Source organism: Gossypium hirsutum, chromosome D07 (genome assembly GCF_007990345.1).
Source record: "Gossypium hirsutum isolate 1008001.06 chromosome D07, Gossypium_hirsutum_v2.1, whole genome shotgun sequence".
NCBI classification, from domain to species: Eukaryota; Viridiplantae; Streptophyta; class Magnoliopsida; order Malvales; family Malvaceae; genus Gossypium; species Gossypium hirsutum.
The window spans coordinates 9,348,358-9,365,157 of record NC_053443.1 but is presented as its reverse complement, the minus strand read 5'-3'; the positions used below and the strand labels follow the sequence as shown (position 1 = coordinate 9,365,157).

Here is a 16,800-nt window from a genome sequence, read left to right as displayed (position 1 = left end):
TCTTAGCCTCTCTAAAATGTTTCTGCTATGACTTATGCATTCTAAGAACATTTTCTACCTAATTTATAGCCTCAGTCCAAACTTGCTACTGTAGCAAAATCGCGTCCACGAGGGTGTGATTTGACACTATTTGCTCAGAAACATCAAAAAATAATTATTTCCTACATGACCAACTGTAGCGAAATCGCGTCCACGAGGGCGCGATTTCACAATTTCTTCTCATATAGCATCCTGGTATTAGCGATTTTATACTATTTGCTCAGAAAACGTCAAAAAAATTATTTCTTACATGACCAACTGTAGCGAAATCGCGTCCACGAGGGCACGATTTCACAATTTCTTCTCTGATAGCATCCTGGTAGAAGCAATTTTATACTATTTGACCAGAAACATCAACTCGAAATAATTTTTCCCGAGACCTCTAAACCCTAAAAAGCCTGCACCCTAAACCCTAAAATCCAAAAAACCCAAACATAAAATTAACATCAAAATCGCGTCCCTAGAAACGCGCTACGACAGATCATCGCGTCCACGTCAGCGTGACCTGCTGACGTGGACGCGATGATCTGTCCGTACCCTGACATCGCGCTTACGTGACAGCGATTTCGCGAAAAATGACCCATTCCGATAAATAATTAAAAAAGTGACCCATTTCGATAAATTTTAATTAAAAAGGGTTTTTTTTTAGTAAAATGGCCGAATCATAATGCACAACCCTAACGCTTTTTGAGTAAAAAAAAAGAGAGGGCCCAAAAACAAGAAAAGAAGAGCCGGAGAAAAGTAGAGCAATAATGACTATTTATTTGCACAGTGAAGAATGCAATGGCAAGTTCACATTTTGATGAAAAAGATCTAATCGATTCCGCTACATCTTATTTTTCAGACACCAATCTAATTAAGCTCTTTAACTTTCCTCTTTTATTTAGTTTACTGTCTCTTTCCTTTGTTTTGTCTCTCAACAAAATGTCGAACCCATCTTCTATAACTGCAACTGCAGCTCTTCTTCTCTCACTCATCTCTACTGTCACTTCCCATTACTCTTCCTCCACCTTCTCTTCTTCCCCACCGGCGCCACAGTCCACCGTCTGGCACTCCGCACGCGCCACTTACTACGCCGCTTCGGATCCTCGTGACGCCGTCGGCGGTGCTTGTGGGTATGGAGACCTAGTCAAGGCTGGGTACGGTATGGCGACTGTGGGTTTAAGTGAAGCTTTGTTTCAGCGTGGACAGATCTGCGGTGCTTGTTTCGAATTAAGGTGTGTGGACGACCTGCGGTGGTGTATACCTGGGACATCTATCATTGTCACCGCCACAAATTTCTGTGCTCCAAATTATGGGTTCACGGCGGAAGGCGGTGGGCGTTGTAATCCTCCTAACAAACACTTTGTACTTCCCATTGAAGCTTTTGAAAAGATTGCTATTTGGAAAGCTGGCAACATGCCTGTCCAGTATCGAAGGTATACAAATCTGGGTTTCTTACATTGTTGGATTTGTTGGGACAAAACATCTTAAATTCTGTCTCATTTGTCTTAAAACAGGATAAAGTGCAGAAAAGAAGGAGGTGTACGATTCACCATTGATGGCTCAGGGATCTTCGTGTCAGTTCTCATCAGCAATGTTGGAGGCGCTGGTGACATAGCTGCAGTTAAGATTAAAGGTTCAAGAACGGGGTGGTTACCGATGGGTCGGAATTGGGGACAAAATTGGCATATAAATTCTGATCTAAGGAATCAACCACTTTCATTTGAGGTCACTAATAGTGATGGTCTTACACTTACATCTTACAATGTTGCTCCTAAAAATTGGAACTTTGGCCAAACTTTTGAAGGAAAGCAATTCGAGGCCTAAGATGAAAGAAAAGCATCATCATCAACAACAATGTAATGTTGGTTATTATTTATTATATATAGAGAGACAAGACTGTCCTATTCTTTTCTTTCTTTTTGTTTATCTGTTGTTTTGTACTGATTGGGGATGGAAATGGAAGGGTAGAATTGGCGACTTTTTTTATTGTGTGTAAGGACTTAAAATAGCAGGATATATCAATTTTGCCCAAAATTTCCATTTTTTCGTAGTTCGATGAGGTTTCACAAAATAGATCCTTCTGGTTGAACTAATGAACTAATTTAATGTAAAAAAATAGACATATTGGATGATTAACAAGAAATTGTATTTGACTTAATGAAGACCATGTCAACCATGGTGATATGCAAACTTAGCTTCACAAATTGCCTTCAAAGCTCTTTAGTCAATAAACTGCAATATGACAACACTACGATGACTGGAGATTGTACATCTCAGACAAGTTTCCAAACATGCACAATTCACTGCAGCTGTTATTCTTTTTACTATTTTGGATACTTAGGTGAATGGGAATCACTTCTTCCTAACACATGCAAGCATTTATTACAACAGAAAAGAATGCTGGAGTGTCCTGCAATACATGTCTGCATAACTAACACATAAAAGGGGATTTCAAGTATAGTCAGACGAAACAAATACAAGATAACACACTATCTACACATCCATGAACCTTCCTTCTAAAAATGTTATACAAATAACATAACACAATTTAGGAAACCTATGACATTAAATAAAAAATCACGCATAAAAAGCTTTTTATGTCAGGTACATGACAAATGAATCCTGCTACTCCAATCATTCTTATCCACCACCATCTTCTTACCTATAATCGATCTTGTGTAATGTCAATTTACTCGATCTTTCAAACACATGCATCCGTCGATCCGTGCCTTATATCGCCAAACCAATGTAAATGGTTTTCTATCACCTTGCTCAACTTTGAGATGAATATCATCATATCTAACTACATCCTTAGGGTGGGTTTGGATGGGCGATTGGGTGCGGTGCAGTGCGTTTAGCTTACTTTTTGTCTCACGCTATAGTATCGCTACAGTATCTAATCTCACCGCCACCCTTATTTTTACACTAACCGCAGGTAAACGCACCGCCCATCCAAACTCACCCTTAGTCTTATCATACATCTATCTTAACATTTGTGTCTCGGCTAGACTAGTGTTTTGTATATATTGCTTCTTGTTACCCCAACATTCCCTACCGTATAGCAAAGCAGGTCTCTTAGAACTGTCCTATAGCAAAGCAGGGCTCTTTTGTCACAAGTCTCCACCTTTAATCCTATAGTTAACATCTCCATTAATCTCTCCTATCTTTCTTAATTATACTGCCCCTAGATACTTAGAACAACTCTTGACAATCAAATTGCTTCTTCAAATAAATGTACACAGCTATAGACTCGATTTTCAATCTATACTCAATTGCAGTTATACATTGCAAAAAAGAAAGACACTAGAAGATGCAACTAATAATGTACAAAAAATAAAATTTGTTCACAAAACTTTAGATTTGAATCAATCAAAGTGTGATGAAGCTATAGTATACAAACAAATGAATATTTGGTTTTCAAACATGTAAAAAAAAATTGTCATACAAAAAAGCATACTTGTGTGTTAATCCAAATCAAAGGAAAAAACTGGCAAGAATCAAGCCTCTTCTTTCTTTCTCAAGGTTGCTGTAAAATAATAGGTATAATAAAAAAACAGCTAAGAACAGGATTTAAGAGTAATCAAAGAGTTTGATGAGATTCAATAAGCAATGTATTTAGCATAATCTGAACAGCAGCTTCATAGATAGCTCCATCATAATGCATGCCATCAGATGTACAATGCGGGCCACAATTCCAAGTTAATGACTGAAAATCCAACAAAAACAGAGGGCCACCGGTTTGGCGTAAAAGCTTACTATCACCGAGTGCTTTATCATAGGCATGCCACATTGCATCATTCATCTTCGCCCTCTTCTCCTCTGTGTTCAACATCCCATTGATCATCACCGGCATCCCGAGCCAAAACAGGTGGGATGACTTGATGGGGACTGAGCCAGTCACCGGTTCATTCATGGCTAACTCAGTTGAAAATGGCAACAAGGAAACTACTTGAGTTTTTAATATATGCAAGTGCAGATCATAATCTGATGCATTGGTGAAATGAAGCATGTGCCAAAGACCAGCACCCATGATCATAACATCAGGGCAATTCTTTTGGGTCTTGAAATTCATCACCAAATTGGTCAAATTCATAACATAAGGTGCCCAAATGAAATCCAATTTCATACCGGTTTCGTTAACTAAAACGCTGTAATCGCTATGCCTTTTGAACAAATCAGCTCGAACTGAATCCATGCGTTGAGATTGAGGACCCAAAATCAGATTTAGCAAAGAGAGGGTGAACAATCGTGCTTGTGAATCACCGGCGATGACCACCCAAGAGCCGTTCAGCAAGTCAGAAGCATCAGATTTAGACAATTTCGTAAACTCACAAGCTTTAAGCTTATAAGAATCGGACCAATCCCAACGCTTATCGTAAAAATCAGCAATGGAAGAGGAATTCTGGGTGTTGTTGAAATGATGAAAAGAAGCGTTGGGCTTGACTTCCCAAGAAATCTCGTTGACTAAATTGATACAAGAAGAACGGTGATCGAAAACAACGGCGGAAGAGACGGATGTGACGAAATCGGGAACCGAAGGGAAATAAGGAGTTAAATGAACACAAATGGCGAGAGAAATGAAAAGGGCACCACTGAAAAAGAGCATCTTGTTACGACTCAAGTGCCAACCAGCCATTCCCATTGGAACTAAAACCACCACGCACGCCGCCGCAGCTCCTAATTGCACCGCCCCTAACATCATCATCAACATACTCTAATTTTCATCATATTTTTTTGTTTGGTTTTTCCTCGATAACAGATCTCGGTATTTCACGATACTACAGTAAACATTACCGGTGAAATGGCCTTTCTTTTTCTCTTTAATTGCCTTGGGAATAAAGACTACTACACCTGAAAGCAACCGTACAACAATAAGCTTGGCTTTATTTTCTTCTTATAAAATATTACAGTTGTTAATATTACAAATCTGGATCCTCAGCTGTGTAAAAATTCAAGGTAAATTGCAGTATTAATGGCATTACTTTAGTGATATCAACTAAATTGAAGGATTCACCAGTTATGGTAATTCTTTTATATTATTTTAACCATTTTTACAATTGATTTTTCAAGGAAGATATTAAACACCTTAAAGAGGAAACAACTGTTAGTGTTGCGTTAAACAAATCTAAAATTTGGATAATATTTTCCAATTTTAAGGTAATTTATTGCGTTAATGGCATGAGTTTATTGCCATAAACTAAGTTTAAAGATAGAACAAAAATTATTTTCTAAGTGGCATCTTGGAACGCCTTTGGTATTGATAAAGCATATAGTATAGTTGGGCGAAACAATACAGGTCAATTATAAGGTATTTCAAATTAGGCAGTACGAGGATAGCTCCAGTCAGAAAATTGGGTTCATTAAAATATCAATGGAACGGTAAAATTGGATTCAAGATTCAATGGGGGTGGTGGAGTGTTACGAAATGGAAATGGGAATAGATCCTTGGGTATAACAGGCATTTGGGGAAATATTCAATTTTTTTATAATGAATTATGGGGTATTTTGAGTGAGTTAGTCCTTCAATGGTATAATTACAGCAAAATAATGATTCATTCTGATAGTTTGTAGGTGGTTAAAGGCATTCAAGATAGTGCATTGATAGTTTCAAATTCTGCTTTAATTAAATAGATTCATTAGATTTTGGCACATAACAGTCATTGGATTTTAAAAGAATATTTATAAATTTATAGATAGTGGTGGTGTATATATTCGGAAACTTCAATACTAATTTTATTGTGAGATGTGGTGTAGGAGCTTTATTATATTATTTTACATGACTGTTTTAACCATTTTTTTAAAATTGAATATAAAGAATTTTCTTGAATTTTGAAAATTGTTTTCTTCTTTTTCGGCTAATTTTCTCTCAAATTTAAGTATTTCACCAGAACTTGAGAATATTTACATTATAAATTATCAATCATTATTTATATATTCACAATTGATCACAGTTTTATTTTTTAAAATTTCCTTCTCATAATCTTATTTTATTTTTTTACCATAAATTATAAATTATTTTAAAACATAAAATTAATCGCACATGCAAATTTGGGATTTATTATGTTGTTGGATAAAGTTGTATCACCACGTAAAATTTTAAGGTAATTTATTGTGTTCCACTAAATTAAATGATAGTCAATTGATGTAAACAAATAGGAATATATTATAATAATGGTATTAGAGAATTTTATATAGCTAAATAAATACTAATTTTGTTGCCCTATAAAACCATCACATTTAGTAATTTTACCTAATTATTTTAAATTTGAAGTTTGAAGGTGTCGAAAGGAAACAATTTTCTTGAATTTATTATTTTTTTCAGGTTTACTCTTAATTTTTATAATTACTTTCTTGTCTCTCAAATGGATTATATATTTGACAAATTTATTTATTTCATCATGTTTATCATCAAAACTTTACTATCAGATAATCTATATTATAAGATTATCAATTATTAATTATATTTTTACATTTTATTTTTTAAATTTCCTTTTCATAATCCTATTATAATTATTTTAAAATATAAAATTAATACACATAGCTAACTTGTGCATTGCATAAGTTTTATAATTATCTTTTTCCAGTTGTTAGTATCGTGCTAAGCAAATCTGAAATCTTTTATATTGTTGTATAAGATTCTCCCACCATGTAAAACTTCAAACTAATTTATCGTGTTAGTGGAACCAGTTTAGTGACATAACCTAAATTAAATGATAGACACAAAATTAATTAATGTATAAATTAAATATTTTTTTATTGGAGAACCGTAAAAATCGATTGTAAACAAAGTGGAATATACTATAATGGTGGTGTTAGAGATTTTTGTTTGTATACATAGATGTTGCCGATTTGAAGCTGATGAAGGCAAGCAGCTTGGTTCATGAGAATGCATAATTGAGCTTGTTGAGGGGATGAGTTCTTTCGGAATAAATTTTTAAAGTGTTGTCCATTAAACAATCAAATAAATTTTTAAAAATCATCTTCGAAGAGAATTTTACCTCTCGTACTCTACCAAAAACTAGTGTACCATGAGCAGTTGCCCTAAGGGCTTAGTTTACAAGGTTGAGAATGCCTCGACCTACGTGGATATATAGTCACACACCAAAACGATATGAGCATCTCGCTCATGGTGGGTTCGCACCCCTAACCTATAGCATATATATCACTTGTTGAAGAAGATGGTACTTAAAAAAAGGCCACAAAATTCTTAATCCTGCCAGGGAAATGGGCCATTGATTGTGTTATTGTTGTGAGTTATTTGTATAGTAATTTGTATATTGAAAAACTTTACCATTTTCAATCTTAATTTGGATTTCAATTTTGCAAAAAAATTGCATTGATTTCATGTACAATTTGCCAAAATGTGAATTCCATTCACTAAAATTATTATTATTAAGACATTTGATATTTGATTTTAACATTGGATTCAATTATTTCAAAATCAAGATAAATTAAAGTGAGAGAAAATTTACTTTCAACATTTACTTTTTCATTCTCAAAAGTTGAAATTGAAATTTTACTTAGGAACACCAAACTCTTTTACCAAATCAACCCAACAAGCTTGACCTAGTTGCATGGTTCGTGAGAATGCACAATTGAGCTGGAATTAACTCTTTTGAGAGAAGTTTCTAAAGTGCCATATGTTGGGTAACCAATCGAATCCCAAACAATTAAAGATATTGTCTCCTGAATAGTATTTTGCCTGACGTGCTCTGTCAAGAGTCAACATGCCATAAACACCTTGACTATACGTGGGTGTACAATCACCTACCAAGACGATTTGAACGTATCACCCTTGATGAGATTCAAACTTTTGATCTATGACATCCAAGTCACTTCTTGTTGGGAAGATGGTACTCAAAAAGTTGCATTGCTTTCATGTGCAATTTACTAAAATGTGAACTCCATTCACTAGAATTATTATTATTATTATTATTATTATTATAAGATATTTGATATTCGATTTTCGCATTTAGTTCAATTATTTCGAAATCAAAACAGATCAGGCTAAGATAAATTCACTTTCAACACTTGTTTTTTCTTTCACAAAAGTTGAAACTGAAATTTTAGAACACTACCAAATCGGGACCCAACACAAAATGCGACGAATTGATTGCAAAATGTAGACATATGTTATTGTTTTTAGAGCTAACAACATGAAAATGACTGCGTAATAACAAAAGTTCGTCCTAGAAGTATGCATCTCAATATTCAACATGTTTTCACTCCAACAAAAATAATAATAATTGTAAACAAAATGGGAATGGTGAAGTGAGGAATGCAAAGTTTTTGTTGGCATCAACTAAGGTTTAGAATGGTTCATATTTCATACAACACTGCCAAAGCAGCCCAAAGCACCCACGCGCTTCCGGTCTGCTCTTTTCGTAATCATCATCGTAGAATCTTTTGATAAACTACCTATCAACTGGTTCTGATAAAGCAAAAGTATGCTTACTTCTTGTGAACAGGGAAGACCATCCAACTTCCTACTCACACTTGATTGAACGGTAAATGTGTCGAACAAAGAGCAGAGATGCACGGAAGCCAATAGCCCCAAGCATGAGGAAGAAGCCATAGCAAATGCAGGCCATGTACCCAAAGAAGAACGAAGTTTGCATGAAGCCTGACATGTCTGACCGTGCATTGTAATAATACAAACAGTAGGTGTATATGAACAGCCCGGTAGACCCACCACAAAGGAAGGACCTGATAGACCAAAGACAACATCAATTAAGACCAGCTGATTATCGGAAATGAGACATGCCTCACATGGTATCTGCATGTCGGTTACTCATAAAATGATTCATATTAATAATTCAACAAATGATCCAAGACTGACAGATAAACTAGTCAGGATTCTCATATTTTGTTTGGAATTGTAAAAACGGAGATCATGATTCAAAATTCTAGATTAGAGAAGAATATTACAGCATGAATATTGGCAATCCATCAATATTAGAAAAAGTTGTGCATATTATAAGTCAAAGATAAACATGCCACGTAGACAACAACCAATGAACAAACAAACAAACACAAAATACTTGAGCTCACCAGAAGAATAATATGAGAAATTTTAAAAATGTTCTTCAAGCAGCCATGCATCTACATGTCAATATATGTTGTTTGGGCGTGATTTCCAAATGCATGTGTTTGCTTAGTATATACATATCAGAAAGCTAAAAACGACATACCTCCACCACCACTCATGGTCTTCAGCAGCAAGTTGAAAATAAGTCAAAGCCACAGTGATAAAAGCAGTGACAATCAAGAGAATGATAAAGACAATAAACAGGATGCTGTATATGGTGTAGATCCTATGTCCCCACACGCTGGCAAATATGTAGTAAAGTTCAATATAGATAGCACTGAATGGCAAGAAACCTGCCATTGCCATCTGAGGAATAGTTTTCCGGTACCAAGGCAATGGTGGGATCTCTCTAGGATATTTTGTGGTGCGACAAGGGGCTTGAAACTCCGCCTTACTATTCTTCCCAGCAATACCTCCTAATACTAATAAAGGTGAAGTGACTAGAGCCCATATGAGAAAAATCACCACAATGGTTCCAAATGGCAATGCTGCTGTGGCTTTATAAGCAATTGCGACAGTATTAAGAAAGCAAAATGTGACAAAAAGAGGTCCGCAAAACAAGCTTCCGGTTAGTAATAAGTTTCTCACCTGTCATGAAAAAGGGTGGGAAGTGGGAATAGTCATCAGAATTTTGACTAACAAGATATTCGTATTTAAGCAATACAATATCACATACAGGAAACAGTAAGAAAGACAGGAATTACATACCCAATTTGTTCCTTCTAGCTGGCAATAGAAAGAAGCTGCAGTGTACCCAGCAATGCCAGATGTAAGGGCATAAATGACGACCAGAGCAGTGAAAAGAGCTCCTCGGTTATATGGATAAAAGACCCCAACTAGAGCAAGGATAAAAATGAAACTTGTACTGGAAAAGGATGCAAATGAATAACAGTCAACAGATTGCAGATTGCTTGGAAACTAAGAGCCAATTAACAATGTAAGATGATACTCACAGAGTGAAGAGTTGGGTGCCAGAACCAAGGGCGGCGGCAAACAAGGACTTGTGCTTGGGGTATCTGAACACATCACCATGAATATACTTCCACCCAGACTCCTCCTGGTCATCTGCCGATTCCTCATCATGTGCATACCTATTAAATAAGGAATACAGGAATTGAGAAACAAAACCCAGTATACATCGAATTAGATATGGAATTTTCCATGCATGAAAAACAGATGGAAACCATTCATACTTGATGAAATCATTCTTCAGGACTCGCATAAGAATGGTGGCCAGGAAACCAGTCAATAACAAAACGATGACACATGAGTTGATGATTGAGAACCAGTGGATTTCCAAATGGTGTGGCAAGGAAGAAGATAGCGAGTACTTGTCCATCCGTTTCTCAAAAGGAGTGTTGGTTTCCTTCCATTTAACAGTGTACATAAAATCCACATCAACTGGTACATCTTCAGTGAGATCCACAAGGGCGTTGGGATCAGATCGAACAGTGATCTCAATGACACGATCCTTGTTATAATGGATCTCAAAAACGAGATGCTTAAAGAGGTAATATTTGTAATCAGCTGGATCGGTCTTCCCTTCCTTTTCAACTTTCCCCAAGAAACCCCAAATGGGAAGGTCATCGTAGTACATCTGGAAGTAATAGTCTTTCGAGACAGCTTTTCTGAACTTGACCACTTCTTCCTTCGTAAGCTTCCTTTTACAAGCAATTTCAGCCTCTTTCTCCGTCAAAAACTCAAGTTTATAAGGCGCACTCACTAGTCGATCTCCATTCAATACTTCACCCAAAGCTTCCTTCTTCTCCTTCACGGGAGCTGAAAGTACACAGCAAACCCTCAAATCACTCAATTTAAGGTTAAAAAAAATCATAAAATAGAAATCGACACGAAGTAAAATCAAACCTGAGGAACAGAACGGAAAATCGAAGTAACGATAGGTCTCACTGTGAATTAAACAAAAAAGTTAACGGAAAACGAAAGTTGAGTTGAGATCGGAAAGCAAAAAAGGATGAAAGAATACCTGGGATTGTGATAAGGACCTACTTTATTAGCATAAAGAGGAACTTCATCACCAGCTTTGTAACGATGATCGGAAGCGGTGGATCTGACCTGAGGTACGCCGCATATGGCGACAACCGCCACGGCTACCAAAAACGCCCTTATTCTATCCATTTCGATCGCCGGTATATTAAGGATTTGAATGAGATCGGAAACCGGTTTAAATCTTGTATTTTTTGAGATATGTTATATAGAGAAAAAGAGAGATTTATTTGGTGATAGTGTTAAATAATAGACTCGAAATAGGCTAGTAAAAGTAAAAAGACGATAACATGAAGAGTGAGAAGCACTCCACGGTCCGCACCTTCCGTGGGTAACCGAACCAACGAAATTGACCGCCCAACCGGTAGTTGTTCGGAATTTTTAGGCACATTTGATTTTTTTTTTCTACCTCTTCCGCCATGTTTGATTCGCGAGGAATTAAATTAATGAATGGGATCACTGCAACAATGAAATCGAACTTAACTTCCATTTCAAATCTTAGTTATTACGGTCAATATTCATATTAGCAGTAGCACCAAAAAATTACGCTCGGTGATGATGCTTTTGGGAAAAAAATTAAGATTATCGTGTAATATTATGGTTTTTAAGATTATTTAAAAATTGTTATTTATAGCATGTTAAAGATTTTTAGCTAATTTAAATATATTTTATTTATTCTATATTATAAATTTGATACGGTTCAATTATCAAATCAAATATATTTAAATAATAATCAAACCAAATTAAATAAAATTGAACCAAATAATATGATTTGAATCAATTTCCGATTGTTGGGGGTTTTAAGGTATATCATTCGAATTAAATTTAAATAATAAAAAAACATTTAACTTAATTATAAATTATAACTATTAGTATAAAAAGGTATTCAACTTTAACAAACTTTGTACTGTTTTTTATATTAAAGAAGAATTCCTAGCCCATGTGTAGTAATTAATTAATGCATTGATTTCCGTGGACATGCTCTAGCTACGTTAAAGGAGATGGTTTCCCCTTCTCATACGTTATCTTACCATTGGCATTCCCTATCTTTTGCACACACGTGTTGATGAAATATTTTCATGTAAAAAGTAGGATTATATTTCCTGTGAAGTTGATGCACAATGGGTACAAATAAAAAAGGAGATAACCTTATTTTCAAACAAGTTATTGCACAACTATTTTTATGGTCTTTATACATAAAACTCAACCATCTATCTTAAGTTCTAGAGGAACAGAAATACAACACCATTCATCCATAAAACGAATGAACTCCAAACACCGACAGACACTTCCGATACCAAGGTTCTGTTTACCCCGAGACAGGCTAACTAAAATAGAAGTGAACATAAACAAGAAAACCAAGCATCCTATATACTGCAAGTCGGCCTAGCCGACTAAATTGTCAAACACATTGACATGCTTTTTATCTATGATTAATCAACTGCATCTGACAATATATACATGATGAGCAAGCAAGTGTTTCAGTCTGAAACTTTGTGCAGTTCCTGGTGGCGATGAGCATGCTGAGCAGAAGAATAAGCTGAGAAAGCAGATCCAGTAATGCTGAGGGAGTGCTTTGCAAGGTCCATACTTCTCTTAGTACCCAACCATAAAACCCAAAAGAATCCAACCCAACCTGATTCATATTGACGTATCAGATGAGAAGCAGTACTCCAGAAAAATTAAGTTGCTTAATAAAAAGCATAAATCGATTTTCAATGTGAAGAATTTCAAGCTTCAGGTTGAGATAGTTTGATATAGCAATTCTAAAGACATGAAACACATAATTACTTACGGTTACCGCAGTAGTATGAAAATGATAACAGTGCCACAGAAAGACAGCAATTCGAATAAAAGAGAGAAAACAGTGCAGATACACTCAATAACAAAACTACTTAATGTGCAGTAGGAAGTATATCAACTTAGGCATTGAAACATCTTATCCCATTCCCTCCAATTTGGAGGGCATGAAACAGCATAATTGCATGAATCTGAAATGGAAAAAGAAGAAAAAATACAGCAACCACTGTGCATGTGGGTATGCAAACTGGCACACAAAAAACCACTCACATGGTTTAGCAAACGTAGTCAGTAAAGGGAATATAGGTCATTATTTTGTGCTAGAAGCTAGGCAAAGCCATACGGCAAGAGAGAGAGTGAGAGAGAGAAACCAATTAACGAACATACTCATGGTGATGATAGAAAGTGCAGAGTAAAAATCTAAATTCAGTTCCCCACTTTCAGTAAAAGGAATATGGGTCATTATTTTGTGCTAGAAGCTAGGCAAAGTGAGAGAGAGAAACCAATTATCGAACATACTCATGGTGATGATAGAAAGTGCAGAGTAAAAATCTAAATTCAGTTCCCCACTTATAGGCTGTGACATATCTTTTTTCTACTCTGGGACACGGAAGGCCACCCCACAGATATGTAAATAAAAACTAAATTCTGTTCCCCACTTATAGGCCGTGACATATCTAAATAAAAACTTTGGGACACCAAAGGACCACCCCACAGATACACTCCAAGGAGAAAATCATGGATTTAGCCCAACATACTGCATACATCGACTTGTTGCAACTTCATTCAGATTACCACCTAAAATAAACCATAAGGACTGAAATTCATTCGGGGACATGGTTTCCAGCAAAAAATTATAAAGATAAAAAAGTTCAACCCTATAAAAAGATAAAAACAAAAAGACTTCATCTTGTAGTTTCCAACCAAGTATAATCTTAAAACTATAAGAATGAAACAAAGTAAAAACTAAAATAGATGCTTAAAAAGATATACCTGTAGCTACAAGAGCAGCTATAATTGCTGAAATTATTGCAGTTGAAATAACAAAAGCAGCAACCGATATGGCCCCAATGTAAAAAACTGTTACACAGGCAAAGAAAAGAGCCAAGAAGCCTCCTGCAGCAGCCAAAGCAATGAGGGAAGAGATGATGACGGCATTGACAGTTGCAGCTAGAAAGAAAAGCATAAATACAAGCAATCCTGTCAAGGTAAGAAAAGCAATGGACCCAACCTGCAGAAGTATCAGTAAAAGGCCAGTTAGAGGATTCTGAAGAATGTAAATTAAGGGAGCTAGCGGACAGAAGGCAAAAAAAGCAAACCAACAAATGTGATCAAAGTAAACACCACTTATTTATCATAACTAGATATCAATTTAAGCAGCAAGAAAGAAGAGCAGCATGGTGTATAAGGGATGCACAAAAAAAGTTGTACGAGCAAACATAGAAAAATTATAAAGTCCAGAAGGCACAAAGCAATTTGAAACTCATGCCACAATCTGTAACTCAGCTATAAGATGCAACCATTATGAATTTAACGTTTCCAAGTAAAAAAAGAAAGACTCATCCAAGCTTCTAAAATGACGCATTTTCTTTATGAGTCAATAGAACATTCTTAAATGAACTCAGGAAGTAACTGTTCACCGGCCTTCGCTCACAACCGTAACCCTTTAGAGGATAACATCTGCAATACATGTTTCCTCAACAGACATGACAAAATAAACAAACGCTCATTTCATTATTTCATATAACATTACTTTTACTTATTCAAGAGAAAAAATATTTATATATATGTATCGTCAATTGTTGGAAACAATATAGCTTCATCTAGTCAAGCCTCTCTCTCCACACAACTCACGCATAAGAACTGATGCACACAAAGAAATCAGTGCCTATCAAAATCAAAAGTGGTCCTATTGTGTTACAAGTCTGCCAATTTAACTATCTCTCACTCGAGTGATGAAAATCTTCCAGTGCCCGGCAAAATTATACTCATTAAAGCTTAACTAGGTTGTTCTTGCTTCCTGCTTCTTTAACAATTGCTCTCAAACAAAATCATACTTGATTAAAAACGAAAAAAGAATGCTTAAAATGTATTACACCATAAAAAATTTAAAACTTGCTTAAAACGATTTCACCAAGGGATTTCTTCTACCTTACTCTACTTTTGTAAGAACAGTAAATCAAATAGAAATAATATTACAAACTTCACATGATTTTGGTCAAGCAATGCGATGATTAAGAATTCGTTCTTTCCTTTAACAATTATCAATTCTGAAGCAGAAGAAAGGCAGAAAGAAATCGTTTAACAAAGTAATTTGAAAAAAATAAATAAAAATAACCCTCACAGAGATGACAAGAAGAGCACGAAGGGGGCTGCCACTACGAGTCCACCGTATAACAGTACGGCTAGTGTTTCTAGAGGCTTCCCCAAGGCGAGGCCCATTCTCGGAAACAGAGATCTTGATCCGCTGCAGAAGCGGAGCTGGTGACGATGAAGATCCATCGGGGTAGATGATCGTCGAAATCAAACGGCGGAGAGCTTCATGGAGCAGCATTTCCTCACTTTGGGTACAGTTATTTTCGTCTACGGACGCACCGTTCATTTGCTCCGTCATTGTTGATGTGTTATTGCTTTGATGTAAGTTGAAGAACTAAGGAAAAACCTCAAAGATCAAAGATAGAAATGAAGAGTGAAGATGAGCTCATCAACGACACGTAGAATTTGGAATAATATTTTCTCGTTGGTTGTTGGGATTTTTTTAAATAAATAAAATAACTTTATTTTAAGTTGATTACATTCAACTCAAACACGTGTGCTGTCTGTACGTCACATGGTTCGGTATTATTATTTTTAAGGGTAAACTACACTTAATATCACTAAATTATTACCAATTTACATTTTGATCACTCAATTTCAAAAAGTTAAATGGTAATTGAACTGTTCAAAAGTTTTCATTTAAGTCGCAACTATTCAAAGTTTTTATTTAAATCACTGGACTGTTAGTTTCTTTTTTAAATCTAGCTAGTGAACTTCAAGCGACGATTCAACGATTAATACGATTGATCAATATCTATCAACGAGTAGAAGAACATATCATGGATCTAAGTCAATCTACCGGTTAGTGTCAAAGATCGAAGAAGAAAGCTATTTGGATTTTGATTCGTAGATTTGTGACAATCAAAGTTGTTTCATGAAATAAACTAAATTGCAAAAGAGGAGGGAAAAAAAGTTTTCAATTGATATAGGCAATGTAAATGGAGAAGATCATACGACTACAATTTTAATAGTCTAATGACTTAAATGAAAACTTTCGAATAGTTTAGAGATCATTTTGTAATTTTTTTAAGCTGAGTGATCAAAACGTAAACTTATATATAGTTTAGTGATATTGTATGCAGTTTACCCTATTTTTAATAAATATATATATTAAAACGATTAAATTGATTTTATATGGCACAACAAAATGTAAAATATGTTAAGTTTTATATATTTTTTTTCTTGTTCCAATTCTAATTATATATCTCTTATAAAAAAATTCTAATTATATTTTAGAATATAAAGTGTCATTAAATAGAGAGAAAATAGTAAAATAAAAATTTTAGAATTATGTCCAATTAACTTATAATGTCAATTCAATTAAAGGTTTTTGATAAAAATAAAATTTTTTTATTTTTTATTTTTTATTTATATGAATAAAATTTAATAAAATTTTTAGTAAGTTAAAAATTGAATTACTTTGTGCAGTGTTAAAATAATTATGTTTTAAGTATCCTTTAGTGGAGAATAACATTGAGTTGATCCGTCCTTAAACAATTCCTACTCCTGTCTTTATAAAAAAAAGATCAATTTATTTGATATAAATATAATTACATATTATTGAATCC

General features: G+C 35.0%; 4 protein-coding genes across 4 annotated transcripts; 1 reads left to right on the top strand and 3 right to left on the bottom strand.

Moving 5' to 3' along the window:
• Positions 1-698: 698 nt before the first annotated feature.
• On the top strand, positions 699-2,058 carry LOC107953946 (expansin-A13). Its single transcript, XM_016889393.2, has 2 exons — positions 699-1,457; positions 1,539-2,058. Exons 1-2 carry the CDS (start codon positions 823-825, stop codon positions 1,846-1,848), a joined length of 945 nt encoding a protein of 314 aa, XP_016744882.1. The 5' UTR covers positions 699-822; the 3' UTR covers positions 1,849-2,058.
• A 1,005-nt stretch (positions 2,059-3,063) lies between these two features.
• LOC107953945 (uncharacterized) lies at positions 3,064-4,904 on the bottom strand. The gene has a single exon (XM_016889392.2). The coding sequence runs from the start codon at positions 4,733-4,735 to the stop codon at positions 3,605-3,607; it is 1,131 nt and encodes a 376-aa protein (XP_016744881.1). The 5' UTR covers positions 4,736-4,904; the 3' UTR covers positions 3,064-3,604.
• A 3,229-nt stretch (positions 4,905-8,133) lies between these two features.
• Positions 8,134-11,568, bottom strand: LOC107953948 (transmembrane 9 superfamily member 4). The gene is made up of 7 exons (XM_016889394.2): positions 11,097-11,568; positions 10,979-11,019; positions 10,306-10,891; positions 10,066-10,203; positions 9,821-9,977; positions 9,216-9,700; positions 8,134-8,730 (listed from the first exon to the last, which is right to left on the bottom strand). Exons 1-7 carry the CDS (start codon positions 11,246-11,248, stop codon positions 8,511-8,513), a joined length of 1,779 nt encoding a protein of 592 aa, XP_016744883.2. The 5' UTR covers positions 11,249-11,568; the 3' UTR covers positions 8,134-8,510.
• A 674-nt stretch (positions 11,569-12,242) lies between these two features.
• LOC107953949 (uncharacterized) lies at positions 12,243-15,660 on the bottom strand. The gene is made up of 3 exons (XM_016889395.2): positions 15,261-15,660; positions 13,910-14,147; positions 12,243-12,752 (listed from the first exon to the last, which is right to left on the bottom strand). The coding sequence occupies exons 1-3, from the start codon at positions 15,528-15,530 to the stop codon at positions 12,598-12,600; spliced, it is 663 nt and encodes a 220-aa protein (XP_016744884.1). The 5' UTR covers positions 15,531-15,660; the 3' UTR covers positions 12,243-12,597.
• Positions 15,661-16,800: the final 1,140 nt, after the last annotated feature.

Bases quoted from the DNA above. Each gene is read 5' to 3' on its own strand.
- LOC107953946 (XM_016889393.2), top strand. From the start codon at position 823: ATGGCAAGTTCACATTTTGATGAAAAAGATCTAATCGATTCCGCTACA. The intron at 1,458-1,538 runs GTATACAAATCT...GTCTTAAAACAG, and splicing joins ATGCCTGTCCAGTATCGAAG to GATAAAGTGCAGAAAAGAAG.
- LOC107953945 (XM_016889392.2), bottom strand. From the start codon at position 4,735: ATGTTGATGATGATGTTAGGGGCGGTGCAATTAGGAGCTGCGGCGGCG.
- LOC107953948 (XM_016889394.2), bottom strand. From the start codon at position 11,248: ATGGATAGAATAAGGGCGTTTTTGGTAGCCGTGGCGGTTGTCGCCATA. The intron at 10,892-10,978 runs GTTTGATTTTAC...GTGTACTTTCAG, and splicing joins TTTTCCGTTCTGTTCCTCAG to CTCCCGTGAAGGAGAAGAAG. The intron at 9,978-10,065 runs GTGAGTATCATC...ATCCTTTTCCAG, and splicing joins GGCACCCAACTCTTCACTCT to TACAAGTTTCATTTTTATCC.
- LOC107953949 (XM_016889395.2), bottom strand. From the start codon at position 15,530: ATGACGGAGCAAATGAACGGTGCGTCCGTAGACGAAAATAACTGTACC. The intron at 14,148-15,260 runs GTGAGGGTTATT...ATACTTCTGCAG, and splicing joins GTGCTCTTCTTGTCATCTCT to GTTGGGTCCATTGCTTTTCT. The intron at 12,753-13,909 runs GTATATCTTTTT...AATATGAATCAG, and splicing joins AGCTGCTCTTGTAGCTACAG to GTTGGGTTGGATTCTTTTGG.